Source organism: Hibiscus syriacus, unplaced genomic scaffold (genome assembly GCF_006381635.1).
Source record: "Hibiscus syriacus cultivar Baekdansim isolate YM2019G1 unplaced genomic scaffold, ASM638163v2 tig00111402_pilon, whole genome shotgun sequence".
NCBI classification, from domain to species: Eukaryota; Viridiplantae; Streptophyta; class Magnoliopsida; order Malvales; family Malvaceae; genus Hibiscus; species Hibiscus syriacus.
The window spans coordinates 128,084-152,777 of NW_024063082.1; the positions used below are offsets into that span (position 1 = coordinate 128,084).

The following is a 24,694-nucleotide window of genomic DNA, read 5'->3' on the forward strand; positions in this document are numbered from 1 at the left end:
GATTAAGCAAAACTCCTCCCGCCCAAAACACGTATACGCCGGTGGAAAATCAACCATATCTCTTCATCACGACGTTGTATAGTCTCTGGTAGATCTCTAGTCATGGTTTGAAGAAACAGGTGTGTCAACATCGCATCTCCACCGGGATGTTGTACTTTCAGCCATGGCCCGAAGCATGTATCCTCAAACATTTTTCTTTGTGCAGGTGAAAGCTTCGACGCAATTGTTTTAGCCAGGCTGACTTTATTTCTCAAGGTCAATTGAGCCGAATAAAAGTTCTACAAAAACAATAAACATACTAAATTAGATATACCAAAAACTACACTGTGAAGATATACCAAAAACAATAATAAACATAAATAGTAGTAGTTTATTCTTCAAACTTAAATATGCAACACTGTGAAGTAATCGCAACACGAAAATGACTATCGCAACGAGAGAATCGCAACGCGAAACTAAAATCGCGTTGCGATTTGCATTTCGTGTTGCGATTCTTGGTTGATTTAATAAGCAATCTAAGTGAAATGGTTAATCTATTATTGAAATTACCAGTAAACTTATCATCAATTTCAATATGAAAAACCTAATAATAATGCAAAAATTTCAAAAAGAAAATAATTAAAAAAACTAACCCTCGTTGGTTGATTTGGTTGATTTTCCATTTCTGATTGTGAGGGTGGCTCTGAGAGATTTAGATAGACGGATTTCGCCGGAGATGGGGACGGATTTCGTCGGAGATGGGTGAGAGAGTGAGAGATGGAGATGGGACTGAGTTGTGATTTTAGGTTTTAGGTTATGAGTTGCGATTACGGGATATACTGTGGACAGTTCAGTGTTCCAATATATTAATATTCATGTTTGGAATTTAAAAATAAAATACTTGGCCAGGATACTAATGGCGCTTTGAAAATCGCATTGCGATTATGTAAATCGCGTTGTGAAAGTCAGTATCGCGTTACGAAAGTAAGTATCTCGTTGCGATTTTGTATTATCGCATTGCGATAGTAAGTATCGCATTGCGATTTTCCCAATTCGCGTTGCGATTTACTTATTCGCATTGCGATTTTCCCAATTCGCGTTGCGATTTACTTATTCGCATTGCGAATTGGGAAAATCGCAACGATACTGTAGACCATCGCAACGCGATTTTCAACTATCGCATTGCGAAAATACAACGCGAATTTGCGATAATGGAGATCGCGTTGCGAATTAGCGATCGCATTGCGATTTTGTTGGTCATTTTGGCAAATCCGAAAAAAGTTGGTTAAAATCGTATATTATATGGGATTTTTGGTCACTGAGGTTATTTTCTCTTTTTTTAATACTATCCTATATATTAATAAACTTGTCTAATTGTCCACTAACACTTTATTAGTCTAGATTTTCTTAAAATTTATTTAAAATACATAAATATATATCACTTTTGGTGTTCGGGGATTTTCTCAATTTTAAAGAATTTTCGAGTACTTGTTAACAAATTCAAAAAATATGAGAAACATTAATTCGAAAATGCAAACAACATACATCAAAGTTAACCTCAATAAAGGTGCGTTTGGTTCACGGAATATAAGATTACCAGTGTGAATAAAAGATTACTAGGGAATAGGATTACTGGGAATGTTGTATTTTGTGTTTGGTTGGTTTAGTAGGAATGTAAGATTACCGTGTTTGGTTAAAGGAATAAAAGATTATTGGAATGTATATTTGACCAAATTGTCTTTATTATATATTTGTATAATATTATAAATTGTAAAATATTTATATATTTTCTTTAAAAAATTAAATTCATAATATTTATATAATTTTTTTTACAAAATTAAAAATATAAAAAATGTTTAATGAAAGGGTAAATTTTTTTTAACCCCTGAACTTTATATAAAATTTTAATTATAGATATTTTTTTGTAAATCTAAAATAATTTAAAGATAAATTTGTAATTTAATCTTCGTAGAATTTTTATTATTCAATGACAGAAGAATGATATTTTTGAAAAAAAAATAAAAATTTAAGGGCATTTTAGTCCAAAACGTCGGTAATGTTACAATACCTAAGGGAAGGGAGGTAATGACATTCCCAATAATATACCCCAAAAAATCTACTATTGGTAATAAAACATTACCGGGAATGATATTCCCGGCCAACCAAACATGGGAATATGGGATTCTCATCCCATGAGAATCCCACAATCCTTGAACCAAACACCCCCTAAATGATCATCAAAAGAATTTGAAGATTTAAAACGATAAATCTTTAGATGTATTTTAATCAATTTAAATAAATTTTGTAAAAAATAATCTTATTAGAAAAATGAAATATAAGCATTTGATATCAATGTTTTTGTGAATGAGGATTGGTTATTGAAAACGGGTTGATCGGCAATGATAACATTGATGATTTTCCATAGAAAGTATTGAATAAACAACAATGTCATCTTCATGTCGAAAATAATTTAATAATTCATTGTTAAAAAAATAACCAATATTAAAAGTTTATTGTTAAAATTGAAGGTTCAAAAGTTTGACTAATTTAAAATTACTTTTCAAAATCTATTTTTAAAAGTACTTTTCAATTACAATTTTCAAAAGAAATACTAAATTGACAGATAATAGGATAATTTACCAAAAATGGTAAACTACACAGTTAATCAGTATATTATTACATTTCTTCTTATTTTATCACCATACTATCTTTTCTACATAATTAATCATTAACATTATGTTTTTTCTATTTTAATCACTTATTATTAAATATTTAATAAATAACGTGACATGTTATAGTATATTAACATTTTTAGTTTCTAAAATATATGTATTTTATCAATTTTATCAGAATTTAATAAATTATCAATATATTAAAATAAAATAAATTTGTTCATCATTTTAATTTTAAATAATTTATCTGTCTTGGACAAACAATTAATGACCAAAATAGAAGAAAAAAACATAATATTAGTGATTAAGTATGCAGAAAAAATAACACGGTGACCAAAATAAGAGATAGGTAATAGTATGTACCTACTTGTGTCCGGGGGAAAAACTATTGACTCACTTTTCATCGCACGTTTTGCGACATTCTATGCCCTTCTCCCTTCCTTAAGCTCTACTCAAAAGAATAATCTGTTTGAACTGTGATCCCATCTCATCGTCTCCTCTGTTTTAATCCGAAATTAAGACTAAACCTTTTTAGGGTTAGCTCAATATTTCAATCTCCTCCTCCAACAGTTTCCAATGGATTTCCAGGTGAAAAGAGTTCAGCTTTTGGGCTTCATCGCAGGAGTCATCCTCAGTTTTACCGGTAAGAAAAACCCCAAAAACGTCCTCGTTTTGCACTCATGCTTCATTTACCTTTTTCCTTTCTGCTTTAATTCCTTCCCATATTCGTGAAATTATTTCTATATGCGGTGTACTAGAAATTAGTACTTTAACGGTTTAATTGATTACATCTGTGTGTTATATTTAAAGTTTGACCTTTATTGCATGAACAAATCTTGACTTTGTGGGATTTAAGTTATTTTGTTCTTTCTTATGGACTGATTTGTCGTTTTTTCTTCTTAGGGTTTTATGTTTCTTGTAGGTTATAATAAGATTATGCCATTATCTGTATTTCCATGCTTTTAAATGCATTTTTTTGCTCACGGTGTGACAGAAACTCGTGACTTTAAATTTGTTTTATTTTTTGTTGTAGCTGAAAAATGTAGGCAGCTGGTTGGAGAGGAGGCATCATCTCGAAGTGGGCAATTTACTTTGTTAAATTGCTTCGATATGGGCTCTGGTTCCGTAGCCTGTGCGGTGAAAGAGGGTGTGAAGCTTTATTTCTACAACATTAGATCTGCTCATGTTGAAAGAGCAAGGAATCTTGCGATCGAGAAGGCGATAGAGGATGCGGTGTCGCAAGGCATGACTGCTAAACAAGCAGCGAAACAAGCTCAAGTAGAAGGGAAAAAAGCGGCAAAGTTGGCAACACGGCAAGCAAAGCGCATTATAGGTCCCATTATTGCCTCTGGATGGGACTTTTTGAAGCTATATACTATGGCGGTACTATTGCTGAAGGATTTCTAAGGGGTACGGGCACACTGTTCTGTGCCTATGGTGGCGGTTTTCTCGGCGAGCAAAGTCTCGGGAGGGTGGGTTATCTTGTGGGAAGTCATCTGGGGAGTTGGGTTGGTGGTAGGATCGGATTGATGGTATATGATGTGGTTAACGGAGTGCATTACTTGCTTCAGTTTGTTCAAACCGAAGAAAGTCCAGTCTATGAAAAATCTGAAGTTTCAGAGGATTCCTATGTTTATGGAAATTCAGATGCATATGGATCTACACTGGATGAGAGCTCTGAATCACAAGAAAATGAAGATAATGAGTCTTCTGTTTATGAAAAAACAGAAGTTTCGGAGGGTTCCTATGTTAAAGAAAATCCAGATGAATACGAATCTCCACCGGACGAGAGCTCTGAATCGCAAGAAAGTTCTAGTTTCTGGTGAACCAATTGTAAGCTCATGTTGTTACTTGATTTTTAATTCAGATGAACATGTATAGGTTCAAAAGAAACTGAAATTGAGTTGCTGAATTCCCACGTATAGATACTCGAAATCATTTGGTATCTTGTTGCTTTTTCTTTTTCAGTGTTGGATAGACAGTTGTTTGATCCCCCTTGTGGCCCCGAGAAAAATGAAGAAATCCATCGCTAGAGATCCGTTGCGTACTGGTTAATAGATAGATAGCTAACATCTGGCTGAGTTTGGATCAGATTAGTTCGAGTCATTACGAATTATTTAGGTTCAATTTGGATTAGTATATACTGTACCACAGAGCAAATTTAAATATCATATCAGGAGTTGGTGAAGATCTTCATTGTTTACTGAATTATTGAATTTTATGGGCTAAAGCTTTGTACATTAATTTTTGGGTAAAGTATATAAATGGTCACTAAACTTTTTAGATGCTTGCATTTAGGTCCATCAACTTTTAAAATTTGTAATACAATCACCAAACATGTAGTTCGTTTGCAATATGGTCCCGACGTAATGGTTGTTTCACTGTCGTTAGGGTAAATTATATAAATGGTCACGAACTTTTCAGGCGCTTGCATTTAGATCCCCCAACTTTTAAAACTTGCAACAAAGCCATTAATTATATTTTAAACCCCAATATCTAAAATATTTCAATTACATTCTAAACCTCAAATTCATAATTCATTATCAAAATATGGCATAACAAACTGAACTTGAAGTAACAACCCTAAACCCTCAAAACATAACCATTTCGAAAAAATTTAACCAACTATAAGTGAACAATAAATGATTATGTTGGATCTAAATACTCAATTCAATTTATAAAATAGTTGAGTAAAAAAAATTCGATTTGAGTTTATAAAATTTAAATCAAGTCGAATTGAATTGAATTTTCGAGTTTCTGTTTAAATTTAATTATAAATATTTATAATATTATAATATTTTTTGATTCTAATTTAAATAGTTTTAACCACATATAATACATATATTTTTTCATATGTGATATACATATATCATACAGAGTCAAGAGACTTGACTCAAACTTAAAAATTAATCCACTAATTACTAAAAATTTTGAGATATTTGAGTTGTATTTTACAACTCGATTTTAACTTGAAATTTTTTAAGTTGAGTTTATGCAATTACATGTAACACCCCAATTTAGGAGCTAAATTTTAAGAATTATAAAGTGGTGGATTTAATTGGTATTTTGGGAGGAAATTGAGGATTAAATTGTAAAATTTTAAAGTTGGTAGACCGTTTTATAAAGTGCAAGAAACTCAGTGGCTAAACTATTAATTTAGCCAATTTTATATATGAGAGAATTATAAACTCTTCCCCGTCAGTTTCCAGAGACATTTTCCAGTTTCTCTCCCCCGTTCACCCTACTTCGATCTCCGATCTACTCGTCGTCCGACCTTTGATCGACAAACTGAAACCACCATCGTGTTCGTTGTCGACCGAGGAACAAAACCGCTCAAACCTTTCATCGTGAATAGTCGTCATTCGTCGTTAATTTTAGTCGAAAGTATCGTCAGAAATAACTCAATTTCAGTTGTTTTTTCGTCGATTCACGACGATCCAACCATCCGTTTACGACACCTCCCGCACCATCGTGTTCCTTTCATCGTTCCGAGTCCACCGGTGTTCTCCGTTTCTCCGTCGTCACTGGCGCGTGGAGGGGTGAGACCGTCAAAGTTTCCGACGTTTAGGAATCGAGCTCTCTGTCGTTCAAATTTGTGAACTGAGCTTGGTAAGTGTCTCAAAATGCCTTAAAATAATTTTTAGGAATTTTTCCGAAAATTTTCCGACACCGTAGCAATGTTCACGCGCCCCACACGCCACCCCCGAGAGTGGGCATCGTCTGGTTGTAATTAATTTCTGTTTGGGTGTTATTTGTGTAAAATTCGGGTGTTAGTGTTGGTAAATATTTGCAGAAGGTGGCTAATTTTGTAATTAATTTCTGTTAGGGTGATATTTGTGTAAAATGGTCGAATATTGACTGTTGATCGTTGACCGGCGTTGACCACAGTTGACAAGAACTTTGACCAGCTTTGACCGGGCATTAAACGATCTTTGACTTTGACCAAGTATACTTATTCTAATGTTTTTCGACGTTCCAAATCCGATTCCGTAATCCGTTTTTCGAAATTCGGACCCGAAGGCCTCGAAATTGCCAGTCAAACCCGTTGATTTTGATTTTGATCGAAAATTCCAAATTTTCGAAAAGTCATATTTTAGGTTTTTCGACGTCCTGAATCCAATAAGTTGTTTCGACAAATTTTCGGAAGTCTGTTTCGACAAATTTGAACCCAATAAGTTGGTTTTCACTGATTAATCACCCGATTCGATCCGTTTATCGCAATTAAGCTCCGTTTTTTATGTAACTTTTTGTTGATATGGATCCGAGGAAATATTGGAAGTTGAATTAAATATCAAAGACGTTCGAATGGAATTTATATGGTCGATCAGTATGGCATGAAAATCGAGGTAATACTTTACTATCTCTTTATGCTTTATGGAACATGTTGATATTGGTAAATGCATGAATAAGATAATGTTGATCACTTTTGTGGAGTTGATTAATTTATACATTCGATATAAATATGGTAGAAATTCGATAACTGAATTCGGATCGAATGATTAATATAAGAGATTGAGGGAATGTTACAATTAAATTCCAAGTTGTGTGATTTGTGATAAAGAAATCAGCCATGAATTTGTAACTTATATTTTATATCATCAAAGATTAAATGTTAAGGTAATTGGATGGGAAATTATGAGAATACTCTGGTAGGGTAAAATTACAAAAATACCCTTATGTTGTAGGATGACAACAATTGTCCCTGGAAGTTGGTTAATAACTCTGAAAAGATATATTGATCCGATATAATTACAAATGTGCATAAGAAATGATAGTTTTGTTTAGAAAATTTGGATAATCGGTTTTTAACCCAATATGGTTTATGCAAGATAATAGAAGTCTGTTAATAAATCATTTCAAGATCCGAGAGCAATTAAGCATAGAATCTCTGAACTATATTTATTTTCGTTAAGAGTTAATACCAAAAGTATATGGGTGCGAAATTATGAAAATGCCATTGAGAGTTGAAAATAGTTCAAGTTAACTCTGAATGAGAGAGTAACCTGAGAATTGTTTTTAAATCGATAAATTACTGATTTGATTGTTGGTATCCTACCGTTGTATGGAAAATTTCTGAAAATTCGTTAGTAACATTTGAAAAGACATTTAACCTGGAAATTACCGAATTGAGTAAATACCTGAAGAGTGAGTTATCGAATGTGCTCTTTGGTCAGAATTGTTTGAAAGGATTGAAGTAAGTGATAAGATTAAATTAAATAATAAGATTGGACGTAAGGAAATGATGGAAATACATTGGATCTGTAAAATGACCAAAATACCCCTGGAATGAAAATAACTCAAGAATGTCACCAATCTCATGAATGAATGGATATACTCAAGCTTTGAAATGAATAGAAAAATGTTAAGCACCAAAATGACCTTATGACCTAGAATAAGTAAATATCTTGGATTAATTAAGAAATCCAAATAAACATGGATGTTTTGCTACCTGTAAAAGTTATGGAACGCAGCTTAAGTGATCAACCAACGCTAGTGCTATATCATTACTTGAATGATATAAGTACCACTTGAATGTTTGTTCGTCTTCTCAAATTTGGATCGATGATAATTCTGGAAGTATTTGGCTCAGCTCAACTCTAGAGCGCATATAGTACTAATAAGTGGGTATTCGTGAGATATATCAACCACGAATACCAGAATAATTTTATTATATGACTAAATTGAACTGAAATAAAGTACAACATGTATTTGAAATTCAGAAACATCTGAATTATTATGAAAAACTCTAAAGTAACTAAGATAGACTTGCTTACTAAACGAATTAAGTAACCTCAATGACTTAGGATTAAATGGGTGATTGGATGAGTTTGTAAACACTGTTGAACTTACATGATGAATTGTGCTCATGGGTTATGAACCTTGAATCAAGTACGTCCATATTTTCTGATATCGTTGAAAAGTGGAAATGAAATAAAGACCGTTGGAAGATTTATTCAACGATGATTATGGGGATGATCTATAGATCTGCATTATAGTATTAAAGAGTGAATACACTGGAAGGATAATGAATTGACTTGTGTAACTCGAGTTGTTTGATAATACGATCGATAGTCATAGATTGTAAATGACTTGAATCTTCGATTCTATATTTTCATCTAAAATCACTTCGGTCATGTTTGAAAATGCAAGTAACGCAGAAGGAAAATATTCTGAATACCTTATTTGGTTCAATTGGGTTGAAATCCTATGAATTCAAAGTATATTACTGAATACCCCTGATTGTTTGGGTAATGGAATCACTCGCAGTAAATCTGAATTTTGAATTATTATGTATAAAGGTTCCTGAACGTTTTCCTGATACACATGGAAACTTAGTGGAATTCTAAAGTATCAATTTGAAATGTCTGATTAGATCGGTTAGAAATCGATTCTCTTCAATAAGATCTTATTCCTGGAATCCGATCAAATTGCACAAGTTTATGTTATCCATACTGATAACTACAAAATGCATCTGAAAAATAGTTGGATTCTCTAGTGTGTTCCTTATATTTTGAAAAATTGTTTTATTGTTTTAATATGTGGTATACTGAAATCTATGGTTACTGTTTTATGGATGCACCGACTTAACGGTGATGGCTTATGGATTTGTATCATTGTATAAATTGTATATTGGAGATACATATTTATAAAGTACAACTCTGATGTGTTCTTAGGTAGGCCTCGTGGCCCCAAACTTTCTTTGATAGGCTCTCAGGCCCTAAGATATTCCCTTAGGTTAACTCTTTGTACTATGGTTTTAAAAATACGAGTTTAAAAAGCTCTACTATAGTATGGTTTATGGGATTTACTGAACTATCATTTGATTAGTGTACCTATTATGATTTTATCGTACTAATAAAACACACTAGACATCTTATTCGACCTCATGAAAGCGTGACTGTATGAAAGGTTTCTTATGAACTGAGATTCATGGCTTCTACTCGATGAACTACTAATGGAACCCTAGATTATTCCGCAATTAGTATACGTTTGATTCAATAAGGAAATTATGGCTTCTCTTTTATCTGCATGTCTTGTAGCATCATTTGGTAGTTCTGTATTACTCAGCTTTTCGAAGCTCACTCTATTACTCACCATTGCAGGTTAAAAGATTGTAACAGTACAACTATTAACATCAGTAAGGGAGTTCTTCTGGCGTTGCTTGCAGAGTATGGTACATGTGATTAGGGGGCACGTAATTGTATTTTGTTTTATATATGAGTCTAAAAATCTGTTTTATTTCGAATACTGATAAATTTTATTTTTTACTCGTGAATGATTTTATGAGTTTACATGTTTTAAGAAAAGTTTTAAATTTTCCGCTATTTTTTTCGGTTGGTCGCTCCGGTGGTCCTAATGTGACACTCCAGATCAGATCGGGCTATCCACATCGGTCTGAGGGGGTTACATTTAGTGGTATCAGAGCTTTGGTTTAAGTCAATTTTCAAGATAGACCGACCGTTCGAATGTCAAAATATGTTTGATCAGTACATGCCGCTATACTGTAATTGTACCTCTCTGAGCCATAACTCCAGGGCTGAGTCCATATCTGTAGCGAGTAAACCGAAGTTTCTATCCATTAAGGTTATACTTGTACAAAAAGGAATACTAGTAACATCTGTTAAACTCTGTTAAGTACCTCACGAGCCATGTAAGAGTTAATTATCCAAGAAATGCTGACCCGACTCCAGAAATGAAATTAGAATAGGCCGCTGCTCTATGAGCCTATTCAAGACCAAGACTGAATTGATTACTCAAGGAAATTTTCGTTCATATTCTTTTATTGAAATGAGGGAGAGTTTTCATAAGAATATATATTCAACTGGTTAAGAATTTGTAGAGGATCCGTACTTTTGGTAAAAACAATGTAAAGCTATGGAAGAACTGATGTAAGTTCCATTTCTGCATTAATGTGACATGAATGAATTTCGAGTACGAAATTATTTTAAAGAGGGAAGAATTGTAACACCCCAATTTAGGGGCTAAATTTTAAGAATTATAAAGTGGTGAATTTAATTGGTATTTTGGGAGGAAATTAAGGATTAAATTGTAAAATTTCAATGTTGGCAGACCGTTTTATAAAGTGCAGGAAACTCAGTGGCTAAACTATTAATTTAGCCAATTTTATATAGGAGAGAATTATAAACTCTTCCCCGTCAGTTTCCAGAGACATTTTCCAGTTTCTCTCCCTCGTTCACCCTACTTCGATCACCGATCTACTCGCCGTCTGACCTCCGATCGACAAATCAAAACCACCATCGTGTTCGTTGTCGACCGAGTAACAAAACCCTCAAACCTTTCGTCATAAATAGTCACCGTTCGTTTTTAATTTCAGTCGGAAGTATCGTCAGAAATAACTCGTTTTCAGTTAGTTTTTCGTCGATTCACGACAATTCGGTCATCAGTTTACGACACCTCCCACACCATCGTGCTCCTTTCATCGTTCCGAGTCCACCGGTGTTCTCCGTTTCTCTGTCGTCATCGACGCGTGGAGGGGTGAGACCGTCAAAGTTTCCGACGTTTAGGAATCGAGCTCTCCGTCGTTTAAATTTGTGAACCGAGCTTGGTAAGTGTCTTAAAATGCCTTAAAATAATTTTTAGGAATTTTTTCGAGAATTTTCCGATACCGTAGCATTGTTCACGCGCCACCCCCGAGAGTGGGCATCATCTGGTTATAATTAATTTCTGTTTGGGTGTTATTTGTGTAAAATTTGGGTGTTAGTTTCATAAATATTTATAGAAGACGGCTAATTTTCTAATTAATTTATGTTAGGGTGATGTTTGTGTAAAATTGTCGAATGTTGACCGGCGTTGACCATAACTTTGACCGAGCATTAAACGACCTTTGACTTTGACCGAGTATACCTATCATGACATTTTTTGACGTTCCAAATCCGATTCCGCAGTTCGTTTTTTGAAATTCGGACCCGAAGGCCTCTAAATCGCCAGTCAAACCCGTTGAATTTGATTTTGATCGAAAATTCCAAATTTTTGAAAAGTCATATTTTAGGTTTTTCGACATCCTGAATCCGAAGTTCGTTTTGCCAAATTCGAACTCGGTAAGTTGGTTTTCACTGATTAATCACCCGATTCGATCCGTTTATCGCAATTAAGCTCCGTTTTTTTATGTAATTTTTGTTGATATGGATCCGAGGAAATATTGGAAGTTGAATTAAAGATCAAAGGTATTTGAATGGAATTTATATGGTCAATCAGTATGACACGGAAATCGAGGTAATACTTTACTACCTCTTTATGCTTTATGGAACATGTTGATATTGATAAATGCACGAATAAGATAATGTTGATCACTTTTATAGAGTTGATTAATTTATACACTCGATATAAATGTGGTAGAAATTCGATAACTGAATTCGGATCGAATGATTAATTTAAGAGATTGAGGGATTGTTAGAATTAAATTACAAGTTGTGTGATTTGTGATAAAGAAATCAGCCATGGATTTGTAACAAAGAAATCAACCATGGATTTGTAACAAAGAAATCAGCCATGGATTTGTAACTTATATTTTATATCATCAAAGATTAAATGTTAAGGTACTTGGATAGGAAATTATGAGAATACTTTGGTATGGTAAGATTAAGAAAATACCCTTATGTTATAGGATGACAACAATTGTCCCCGGAAGTTGGTTAATAACTCTGAAAAGACATATTGATCTGATATAATTACAAATGTGCATAAGAAATGATAGTTTTGTTTAGAAAATTTGGATAATCGGTTTTTAACCCAATAGGGTTTATGCAAGATACTAGAAGTCTGTTAATAAATCATTTCAAGATCCGAGAATGTTCGGGTAAGCAATTAAGCATAGAATCTCTAAACTATATTTATTTTCGTTAAGAGTTAATACCAAAAGTATCTGGGTGCGAAATTACGAAAATGCCATTGAGAGTTAAAAATAGTTCAAGTTGACTCTGAATGAGAGAGTAACATGAGAATTTGTTTTTAAATCGATAAATTACTGATTTGATTGTTGGGATCCTACCTTTGTATGGAAAATTTCTGAAAATTCGTTAGTAACATTTGAAAAGACATTTAACCTGAAAATTACCGAATTGAGTAAATACCTGAAGAATGAGTTATCGATGATGCTCTTTGGTCAGAATTGTTTGAAAGGACTGAAGTAAGTGATAAGATTAAATTAAATAATAAGATCTTACGTAAGGAAATGATGGAAATACATTAGATCTATAAAATAACCAAAATACCCCTGGAATGGAAATGACTCTAGAATGTCACCAAGCTCAGGAATGAATGAATATACTCAAGCTTTGAAATGAATAGAAAAATGTTGAACACCAAAATGTCCAAAATTCCCTTATGACCTAGAATAAGTAAATGTCTTGGATTAATTAAGAAATCCAAATAAACATAGATGTTTTGCTACCAATAAAAGTTATGGAACACAACTTAAGTGATCAACCAACGCTAGTGCTATATCATTACCTGAATGATATAAGTACCACTTGAATGTTTGTTCATCTTCTCACATTTGAATCGATGATAATTCTGGAAGTATTTGGCTCAGCTCAACTCTAGAGCGCATACAGTACTAATAAATGGGTATTCGTGAGACAGATCAACCACGAATACAAGAATGACTTTATTATATGACTAAATTGAATTGAAAGGAAGTACAACATGTATTTGAAATTCAGAAACGTCTGATTTATTCTGGAAAACTCTAAAGTAACTGGGATATACTTGCTTACTAAATGAACTAAGTAACCTCAATGACTGAGGATTAAATGGGTGATTTGATGAGTTTGGAAACACTGTTGAACTTATATGATGAATTGTGCTTATGGGTTATGAACCATGAATCAAGTACGTCCATATTTTCTGATATCGTTGAAAAGTGAAAATGAAATAAAGACCGTTGGAAGATCTATTCAACGATGATTATGGGGATGATCTATGGATCTGCATTATAGTATTAAAGAGTGAATACACTGGAAGGATAATGAATTGACTTGTGTAACTCGAGTTGTTTGATAATACGATCGATAATCATATATTGTAAATGACTTAAATCTTCGATTCTATATTTTCATCTAAAATCACTTCGGTCATGTTTGAAAACGCAAGTAACGCAGAAGGAAAAGATTCTGAATACCTCATTTGGTTCAATTGGGTTGAAATCCTATGAATTCAAAGTATATTCCTGAATACCCCTGATTGTTTGGGTAATGGAATCACTCGCAGTAAATCTGAATTTTGAATTATTATATATAAAGGTTCCTGAACGTTTTCCTGATGCACATGGAAACTTAGTGGAATTCTAAAGTATCAATTTGAAATGTCTGATTAGATCGGTTAGAAATCGATTCTCTTCAATAAGATCTTATTCCTGGAATCCGATCAAATTGCACAAGTTTATGTTATCCATACTGATAACTACAAAATGCATCTGAAAAATAGTTGGATTCTCTAGTGTGTTCCTTATATTTTGAAAAATTGTTTTATTGTTTTAACATGTGGTACACTGAAATCTATGGCTACTATTTTATGGATGCACCGACTTAATGGTGATGGCTTATGGATTTGTATCATTGTATAAATTGTATCTTGGAGATACATATTTGTAAAGTACAGCTCTGATCAAGCTGGAAAATTTTTATGGACCTAATGTGACTCTTAGGTAGGCTCTGCGGCCCTGAGATCATTCTCGGGTAGGCTCTGCGGCCCTAAGATGTATTCTTAGGTAGGCCCCGTGGCCCCGAACTTTCTTGGATAGGCTCTCAGGCCCTAAGATGTTCCCTTAGGTTAACTCTTTGTACGATGGTTTTAAAAATACGAGTTTAAAAAGCTCTACTATAGTATGGTTTATGGGATTTACTGAACTATCATTTGATTAGTGTACCTATTATGATTTTATCGTACTGATAGAACACACTAGACATCATATTCGACCTCATGAAAACGTGAATGTATGAAAGGTTTCTTATGAACTGAGATTCATGGCTTCTATTCGATGAACTACTAATGGAACCCTAGATTATTCCGCAATTGGTATACATTTGATTCAATAAGAAAAATATTGGCTTCTCTTTTATCTGCATGTCCTGTAGCATCATTTGGTAGTTCTGTATTACTGAGCTTTTCGAAGCTCACTCTATTACTCACCATTGCAGGTTAAAAGATTGTACAAGTACAACTATCAACATCAGTAAGGGAGTTTTTCCGGCGTTGCTTGCAGAGTGTGGTACATGTGATTAGGGGGCGCGTAATTGTATTTTGTTTTATATATGAGTATGAAAATCTGTTTTATTTCGAATACTGATAAATTGTTTTTTGTACTCATGAATGATTTTATGAGTTTACATGTTTTAAGAAAAGTTTTAAAATTTTCGCTATTTTTTTCGGTGGGTCGCTCCGGTGGCCCTAATGTGACACTCCAGATCGGATCGGGCTATCCACATCGGTCTGAGGTGGTTACATTACAACTCAAAGTCAATTTATATCAATTTTTTTGAATCAATTCAAGTTGAAAAATAATTTTTTCGAATCGAATTGAATATTATTCACTTATAGTTGGTTAAATCTAACTTTTAAATCCTAAACCCAATATAATCACTTATTGTTATGACCCTAAAATAAACTAAATGTTGATTATTTAGGGTTAGTTGGTGGGGAAATTTAGTATTTAGGGTTATATTTTGAGGGTTTAGGGTTGATGCTTCAAATTCAGTTTGTTATGGTATATTTTGATAATGGATTATGAATTTGGGGTTAGGCATGTAATTAAAGTATTTTTGGAATTTGAGGTTTAGAATGTAATTAAAACATTTTAGAATTTGGGGTTTAGAATGTAATTGATGAATGTGTTGCAAGTTTTAAAAGTCAGGGGGACCTAAATGCAATGTCCTAAAAAATTTAGTGACCATTTATATAATTTACCCTAACGGCAGTGAAAGGACTGCTACATTGGGGACTATATTGCAAATAAACTAAATATTTGGTGATTGTATTGCAAGTTTTAAAAGTTGGAGACCTAATGCAAGCATCTAAAAAGTTTAGTGACCATTTATATACTTTACCCTTAATTTTGTAAATAAATTTGTTTATTATAATTTATATGTGAATGATATACTTGTTGATGTACAATGGAAGAGATGGTGGATGTGATGAATTTTGATGGTTCATTTTTTATGATTTGAATGTAAAATCGAATATTACGAGTAAGGTGGATGTCTGAGAGTGGAGATGTGTGGTCTATTGGATAGGAGTGTATTCAATTCAATTCGCTTTATCAATAAAAGATAACGTAATATAAATGAGACTTTATCATTTTCGTAATTAATATTCCGATCTCAAATTATGGTGGCAATATATTATAAATGAACAAAGTTGAATGACTTGTTTCTAGAAGTTGGAAAAAGCAAATCCGCACCCATGAAAACAGTATCCATCGCAATTCGGACGTCGAGTAGTAGCGGTTGCTTGCTTGGCCTACTGTCGATTCAATCATCACATTCATCGTTCAATATCAAAAGCAACCTTCAACAGAGTAAAAATTTCCAAGGATGAGCAGTGCAATGATAAGGTGCACACACTTCAAGACAGACCCATCATCTCTAAATACTCACCATTCAATACAAAAGAAAAAGGCCATTGCCACTATATTATTAATTGAAACTGAGGAAGCACTAGCTGATCTCAACTTTCATGTCATGGTGTTAGAATGTCAACGTACCGATTCAACTTCTTCAAGTGGCCATCCAATTTTTGTAAGCTATATGTTACTTGAATTCCATGACTTACTTAACATTTATCCGAATTTATAATTCGAATTTAATTTAATTTAAAATTTTTGCAATATTATATAATCGATAAAATTAACCTAAAATTTCAAGTTATAAAACCCATAACAATTAACAGAAACATAACCCTCAGCATTGTGGCCCCCCACAGTTGCCCATAAATAAAGACTCCATTGGGGGAGCTGAGATTGTCAAGGTCTACCTAGCTCACTGAAGAGTTACAATCCTTTTTCGCCGTATACATGTTTCCTTGGAAAATTTGAGTGTTTTCCATAACCTCAACATGGTTTGCGAGAAAGATCCATTGGTACAAAAAGTGTGCGGGTTGTATGACCGAATCTCGAGCCTCGACTGTGTGGTGAAGCCGAGGGACACTTGGAGACCTATTTCTCCACCATCTTAGCATCCTACAAAAACCCTCTTTACCATCTCAACATTTTCCCTTTCTATTCCAACTATTTCAAGCCCAACCAACTCGAATTCGACATCCTTATCAAACACTGCTCGGATCATGTCCCTAGCAACGTCGCCTTTTTGGGTTCTGGTTCCCTTCCCCTCACTTCAATTGTGTTGGTTTTGTTGGTTTTTGGCAAAGTCTCACATTGGTTATGTATAAAGGAGGAGGGGAAATTCTTTTGTTATAAATAAAGTCATCCTCCTCCTTAGTTAATCATCCCACAAATATAAGCTTTCTTCTATATTAAAGGCTATTTGTATTCTTTCTCTCTTTGTAATATTTCCTCTATTAGTGAAATATTTTGGTGTTCTCTTTTATGTCTATTTAATAGCTATTGTCGGGTATAGTTGTTGTTAATTATTATCCTATTAAAATTACTTGTCTTAGTAGTTTTGTCTAAGGAAAGTGGGTTTTAAGAGGGATCATTGTGACCCCTCCTCTTTTCTAGGAATATACCTTAGGGTGATTTTTAGTACAATCGTTTTCACACTAGTCACCTAGATAATAGTTTCGAAGGTGAATCTGTTATTGGTGGAAATTAACCCGAATTCCACAACAATTGGTATCAGAGCTCTTGGTTTATTTTTAGTATGCTCTATGGTTGCAGCTTAGGCTGATCTTCCACATTAGAAAAAATTTCCTTGGGATAATTGACATTCCGCATTGGCAGCTATTAAATAGAATTTGTAGCAGAAATGACAGACACTTCTTCATCTTCAATTTTGGCAAGAAATGTTATGACAAATGTTAGATTTGCAGTGGAGATTTTTTATGGCACCGGTCATTTCGGCATGTGGCAAAGTGAGGTTCTAGATGCTCTATTTCAGCAGGGTCTAGACATTGCTATTGAAGGAGAGAAACCAGATGATATTGAGGAGAAAGAATGGAAGATGATCAATAGAATGACATGTGATACTATTCGATCGTGTCTTTCTAGAGAGTAGAAGTATGCATTTTCTAAGGAAACTTCTGCAAGTAAATTGTGGAAGGCACTGGAGGAGAAATTTTTGAAGAAAAGCGGTCAGAACAAACTCTACATGAAAAAGAGATTGTTCCGCTTCAACTATGCACCAGGTACCACTATGAATGATCACATTACTAGCATTAATCAGCTGATGATTGATCTGATGAATATGGACGTGACTTTTGAAGACGAAGATCTGGCTCTGATGTTGATGGGATCACTTCCTGATGAGTTTGAGTATCTTGAAACTACTCTACTTCATGGGAAGGTTGATGTGTCTCTCAGTGAAGTAATTGTTGCCTTGTATAGTCATGAATTGAGAAAGAAAGACAAACAAGAAAACACAAGTGTCGAAGAAGAAACTCTTGTTGTTAGAGGCCGTTCGAAGAGTCAGAATAAAGGAAGCAGAGGGAGATCGAAGTCAAAGTCCAGATTGAGCAAAGATGAATGTGCCTTTTGTCGAGAAAAAATGGCACTAGAAGAAAGAATATCCCAAGCTAAAGAATAAAGGCAAACCTGAAAGGGGGAAGGTTGTCTCGGAATCAAATATGGTCGAGTATGATGATGCAGATTCAGATTTCGCATTCGCTGCTACGCCATCAACCAGCTGTTCCAGTTCATGGCTGTTAGATTCAGCTTGTAGCCACCATATGACCCCCAATAGAGAATGGTTCTTTGATTTTAAAGAACTAAAAAGTGGAATTGTCTACACAGCAAATAATTCCCCTCTTGACACACTTGGGATTGGTTCAATTCGCTTGAGGAATCAGGATGGATCAATCAGAACCTTAACAGGTGTCCATTATGTACCAAATTTGATGAGAAATCTCATCTCTATGGGAACCTTAGAGTCAAAAGGTTTAGAAGTGAGGGCAAAAGATGAGATTATGATGATTATCTCTGGTGCACTGGTGATAATGAAGGGAATCCGAGAAAGAAACAATGTGTATTACTTTATGGGTAGTACAATTGTTGGGACAGCAGCAGTGGCAACTTCTACTGATGAACATGAGTCATAAGCAACCAGGTTATGGCATATGCGCTTGGGGCATGTTAGTGAAAAATCCTTGAAATTACTCATAGATCAAGGATTATTGAAGGGTGCTCGGACTTGCAAATTAGGTTTTTGTGAGCATTGCATTAAAGGGAAGAAGACGAGGGTGAAATTTGGAACAACAATCCATAATACTAAAGGTATTTTGGATTATGTTCATTCAGATGTATGGGGGCCTTCCAAGACAACTTCATTGGGAGGAACACACTATTATGTCACCTTTGTTGATGATTTTTCCCGGAGAGTTTGGGTGTATCCAATGAAGACAAAGGATGAGGTACTAGGATTTTTCCTTAAATGGAAAAAGATGATAGAGACTCAAACAGGCAGAAAAATCAAACGTCTCTGTACAGACAATGGTGGAGAGTAAAAAAATGATCAATTTCTGAAAGTCTGTGAAGAGGAAGGTATTGTCAGGCACTTCACTGTCAGAGGTACACCACAACAGAATGGGGGCGGCAGAGCATATGAACCAGACATTAGTGGAGAAGGTTCGGTGTATGTTGTCTAATGCTGGGTTAGGCAAAGAATTTTGGGCTGAGGCTTTGGTCTATGCTTGTCACCTTATCAACCGCTTACCATCGACTGCTATTGGTGGTAAAACACCATTAGAGTAATGGTTTGGAGTACCTGCTACAGATTATGATTCCTTACATGTGTTTGGTTCCACTGCATACTACCATGTTAAGGAGTCAAAGCTGGATCCAAGAGCAAAGAATGCGATCTTTATGGGGATCACCTCTGGTGTGAAAGGCTATCGTCTTTGGTGTCCAGAAACAAAGAAAATAATCTTCAGCAGGGATGTTATCTTTGATGAATCTACCATGTTGAGAAAGGTGACTTCAGAAAAATTAGACCAGACAGATGGAACTCCCAAACAGGTGGAGTTTGAAGGAAGCAAGATTGTCCCAACCAGTAAAGAAACTGATGTTGACTCTCCTATGGTAGAAGAAGAGTCAGATGAAGAAGAGGTTCAGACCCAAGAACCTCCACAGCAACATGAATCAATTGCACTCAGAAAGGGAAAGAGGACCATTAGACAACCTGCTCGTTATGCTGATATGGTCTCTTTTGCATCACCAATTACAATTGATGACGTTCCTGCCACTTTTAATGAAGCAGTTCAAAGTTCAGAACATAAAAAGTGGAGGATCGCCATGAATGAAGAAATGCAATCCCTTCAAAAGAATCAGACGTGGAAACTAGCTAGTCTTCCGAAGGGAAAGAAGGCAATTGGGTGCAAGTGGGTATATGCAAAGAAAGATGGATTTCCTGACAAGAATAACATCCGCTACAAAGCAAGATTGGTGGCTAAAGGCTACGCGCAAACGGAGGGAGTTGATTATAATGAAGTATTTTCTCCAGTTGTAAAACATTCCTCCATCATAATTTTGTTGGCTTTGGTAGCACAGTTGGATTTGGAACTAGTTCAGATGGGTGTAAAAACTGCATTTTTACATGGAGACTTGGATGAGGAAATCTACATGACTCAGCCAGATGGATTCAAAGTTGTTGAAAAAGAAGAGATTGTGTGCAAATTAGAAAAATCGTTGTACGGATTGAAGCAATCTCCAAGGCAGTGGTACAAGCGATTTGACTAGTTTATGATAGGGCAGAAGTACACAAGAAGCAAATATGATCATTGTGTGTATTTACGCGAGCTAGAAGACGGATCTTATATATATCTTCTTCTTTATGTTGATGATATGTTGATAGCTTCCAGGAGTCAGACAGAAATTGCAAAACTAAAGACTCAATTGAACAGGGAGTTTGAGATGAAGGATCTTGGTGAAGCGAAGAAGATTCTAGGCATGGAGATATCAAGGGATAAGAAATTGGGGATGCTTTGTTTGTCTCAGAAAGAATATCTGAGGAAGGTACTAAAACGTTTTGGCATAAATGAGATGTCAAAACTAGTTAGTACACCTCTTACTCCTCATTTCAAGATCGGTGCATCAATATCACCTAAGGATGATGCAGAACGGGAATACAAGTCAAAGGTTCCGTATGCAAGTGTTGTTGGTAGCTTGATGTATGCAATGGTGTGTACGAGACCCGATATTTCACAGGCAGTTGGGGTTGTGAGCAGGTATATACATGATCCTGGAAAGGAGCATTGGCAAGCTGTGAAATGGATTATGCGGTATATTCTGAACACCGTAGATGTTGGTTTGGTCTTTCAGCAGGACAAACAAGACGGTCAGTGTGTAGTTGGGTATTGTGATTCAGACTATGCAGGTGATTTGGACAAGCGTCGATCAACTAATGGTTATGTGTTTACATCGGCAAAGGCACCAGTCAGTTGGAAGTCCACCTTACAGTCAACAGTGGCTTTGTCTACTACAGAGGCAAAGTATATGGCAGTTACAGAGGCTGTGAAGGAGGCAATTTGGCTTCAAGGGTTGCTTGGTGAATTGGAAATGGAACAAAAGCACATCAAAGTGCACTGTGACAGTCAGAGTGCTATTCATTTAGCAAAGAACCAGGTTTACCATGCAAGGACGAAGCACATCGATGTTCGATATCACTTTGTACGAGAGATTCTAGAAGAAGGTGGAGTCATAATCCAGAAGATTCGGATCACTAAGAATCCTGCTGATATGTTGACAAAAGTGGTAACTGCGGTCAAGTTTAAACATTGTTTAGACTTGGTCAATATTGTTACAAATTAAAAGATTGTTTTTTTAGAGATGTGTGTGGAATTTGCCAAGGTGGAGATTTGTTGGTTTTTGGCAAAGTCCCACATTGGTTGTGTATAAGGAGGAGGGGAAATTCTTTTGTTATAAATAAAGCCATCCTCCTCCTTAGCTAATCATCCCACAAATATAAGTCTTCTTCTATATTAAAGTCTATTTGTATTCTTTCTCTCTTTGTAATATTTCCTCTATTAGTGAAATATTTTGGTGTTCTCTTTTATGTCTATTTAATAGCTATTGTCGGGTATAGTTGTTGTTAATTATTTTCCTATTAAAATTACTTGTCTTGGTAGTTCTGTCTAAGGAAAGTGGGTTTTAAGAGGGACCATTGTGACCCCTCCTCTTTCCTGGGAATATACCTTGAGGTGATTTTTAGTACAATCGTTTTCACACTAGTCACATAGATAATAGTTTCGAAGGTGAATATGTTATTGGTGGAAATTAACCCGAATTCTACAACAGGCTTCTCTCCATCTTACTACCACCACTTTCCACAACTATGATATCGACCCTTCGTCCAATACTAAGGTTGTTCTGTTAGTTTCGTCCAACCCCAATTTGTCTCGACGGATGTCATTTCACACCGCAGACATAATGGGTGTCACGGATGCATTAAGGGACTACGATGTCGTTTTCTTGGCGGCTCTTGTCAGGATGGATATGGAAGCGAAAGCTCAAGTCGTTGATTATTTGGCTAAGTACATGGCCCCGGGGGCTCTTTTGACGCTGAGGAGTGCGCATGGTGCTAGGGCTTTCCTTTATCCGGTTGTCGACCCTTGTGATCTAAGGGGATTCGAGGTCCTCTCCGTATTCCATCCTTATTTTCATTTGATATCGCTGTGATTCTGCTTATGCAGATAGAAGATCTCATATGAATTTTATGTCTTTTGATATTAAGTAGTATTAATAAATTAGAATTTCCAGTTCAGCCTGAACAGGTGCGAGAAATGTTATCAGGGTGAGAGATGCATCTATAAGCACGCAAGCAAGTAACTTTGTTTCGCCTTTATTATGTGGTCTTTCTATATCATTGATTTCTTCAGCCGAAAGGATTTACAATCTTGTGATTGAAAAGAATGTAATATGGTATATATCATTAATAAATTAGAATTTCCCGTTCAGCTTGAACAAGTACAACAAAATAGTCATTAAATTTATTAAATTGTTATAAGGTGGTCACTAAAATATTATAATAATTGTATAAGTTTGAAAAAAATAATGATTATTTTATAAAATTTTGATAAATTTTAATGATCATTGTATAATATATAGTCCTATCCAATCTAATGACCATTTTATAAATTTCAAAAGTTCAGCGACGAAAACAATTGAGTATAGTTCGGTGACTCTGGTGTATTCTATCTACCCATATTATTATTACCGAATGCTGAAATATTAATTTGTGGCAAATTGTTTTGATATTAAAATGAAAAATTACACAGCACGTCTTACAATGGTGTCTAAAAAACATGTTTTTAGAAGTTAGCATAAGGGAAGAAAAAGAAAAACACATGTTTAAGGGCCGATCTCAGCCCTTTTGTTTTTGGATCCATCCATCTTGGTTTATGGAAGTGTTGATATTTAACAGATGGCTCAAATCCTCGGCCGATAAGTTATTCTCCCATGGAACACGCTTCGACTTGTCTGCCCAGGTCCTTCACAATCTACCTCTGCAAAAATTATAGTATTTCTGCACAAATTTCATCAAACAACAATGCTTAATTAATTGATTCATTAATTCTAATAATGATGAAACTTTTTTTTTAATTTCCAAGGCCTAAAATCTTACTCTTTTCCAACATAACTCCATGCCGACCAACCCGTAGGAATAATGATGTCGGACATCTTCGTGCGTTGAAATAAGACTCTGGCATATGGTCTATACGCTCTTCCGAGATAAACAGGACCAGTTCCAACGATCGAACCGTCTTTGAACATGAAACCGCTGTGGTTGGCTGCGCTATCTCGAGCTTGAGCGGTGATATAACCAGCCAGGCTTCCGCGTGCTGTAACTGCTGTTACATTTATCATGAAGTTCAAGTGTAAACAAACATAAGTGAATTACAGAAATAAGAAAGGATCGTCATCATTCATGCCGTGAACGCCTACTCACTTGGTAATTGATCTTCCATTGCCCCAGATGAAATCCACACCGCCTTCGATATAGCATTGTTCGAAGTAGTGCCGACCTTGGGAATCCTTCAATGTATCCTGCACACTGATGAATCGGCATTGATAAAACGATGCTTTATTGGCATTGATCAGAGCCGCCAGTGCCCATGTGATCGGTTTTCCGGGTTGAAGATTGCAAGTACTCTGAAAAAAAAGGGTCACATACTGGCATGTTTCGATATCAATAGCTCGAATTAGAACATGCAAAAGGATAAAGCAATTCGGACCTTGAATGCTATATCCGTGGCAACAAAATCATCTGCATACGAAGAAAAAGTAGAACGTTTAACGGAATCACCCCCATCTGCAAACTGGATAATAGTCGATCCACCTACTCTCCTTGAAGAGGAACCTTGGGTTTATCTCTAGAGATATTCACCTTTTCACTAAGCAAATGAAAACGCATAAGATTAGTGCTATAATTGCCTATAAACCATTTGAATCGTGTGCATGAAAGAGTTTCAGCTGTAATTACATGTAGGTGCCGGGTTTAACATGAACAAGTGTCCAAACTTCATTGTTTGTAGGAATAGAATCAATGGCGTTTTGAATATTGGTGAAATTTCCATGGCCTGATTGATCGACTACGATAGTGTTGCTAATTTCATCTTTGATTTGTCTAACTCGATCATCTGCCTTGGCTGACAAGAAAAGGGCTAAAACCAGCAAACAACTGTAGAGAAAGGAACTAAAAGGCTGCTGCATTTTGAATTCAGATTAATCTTATGGATTGCAGAAGAATGTGTAGCTGAAAATTTAGGTTTCTTTCTTCCTTTACGTTTTGGGCAATTGAAATACCATTTTTGTGACGGATTATTAAGGAGAGGATCAAGGGATAGAGTGAGCCAGATTTTGCTTACTTTAAAAGCTGTGATGATTAACAAAGCATGAGTTTCCTTAATGGGGAAAACCA

The 24,694-nt window shown here is 35.2% G+C and overlaps 1 protein-coding gene and 2 pseudogenes across 1 annotated transcript; 2 read left to right on the top strand and 1 right to left on the bottom strand.

The window, feature by feature from the left end:
* Window positions 1-3,068: 3,068 nt before the first annotated feature.
* Window positions 3,069-4,644, top strand: LOC120161602 (annotated as a pseudogene).
* A 12,077-nt stretch (window positions 4,645-16,721) lies between these two features.
* LOC120162142 lies at window positions 16,722-22,452 on the top strand (annotated as a pseudogene).
* A 942-nt stretch (window positions 22,453-23,394) lies between these two features.
* LOC120162148 (probable pectinesterase 29) lies at window positions 23,395-24,486 on the bottom strand. Its single transcript, XM_039172324.1, has 4 exons — window positions 24,257-24,486; window positions 24,009-24,120; window positions 23,745-23,925; window positions 23,395-23,624 (listed from the first exon to the last, which is right to left on the bottom strand). Exons 1-4 carry the CDS (start codon window positions 24,484-24,486, stop codon window positions 23,395-23,397), a joined length of 753 nt encoding a protein of 250 aa, XP_039028255.1.
* Window positions 24,487-24,694: the final 208 nt, after the last annotated feature.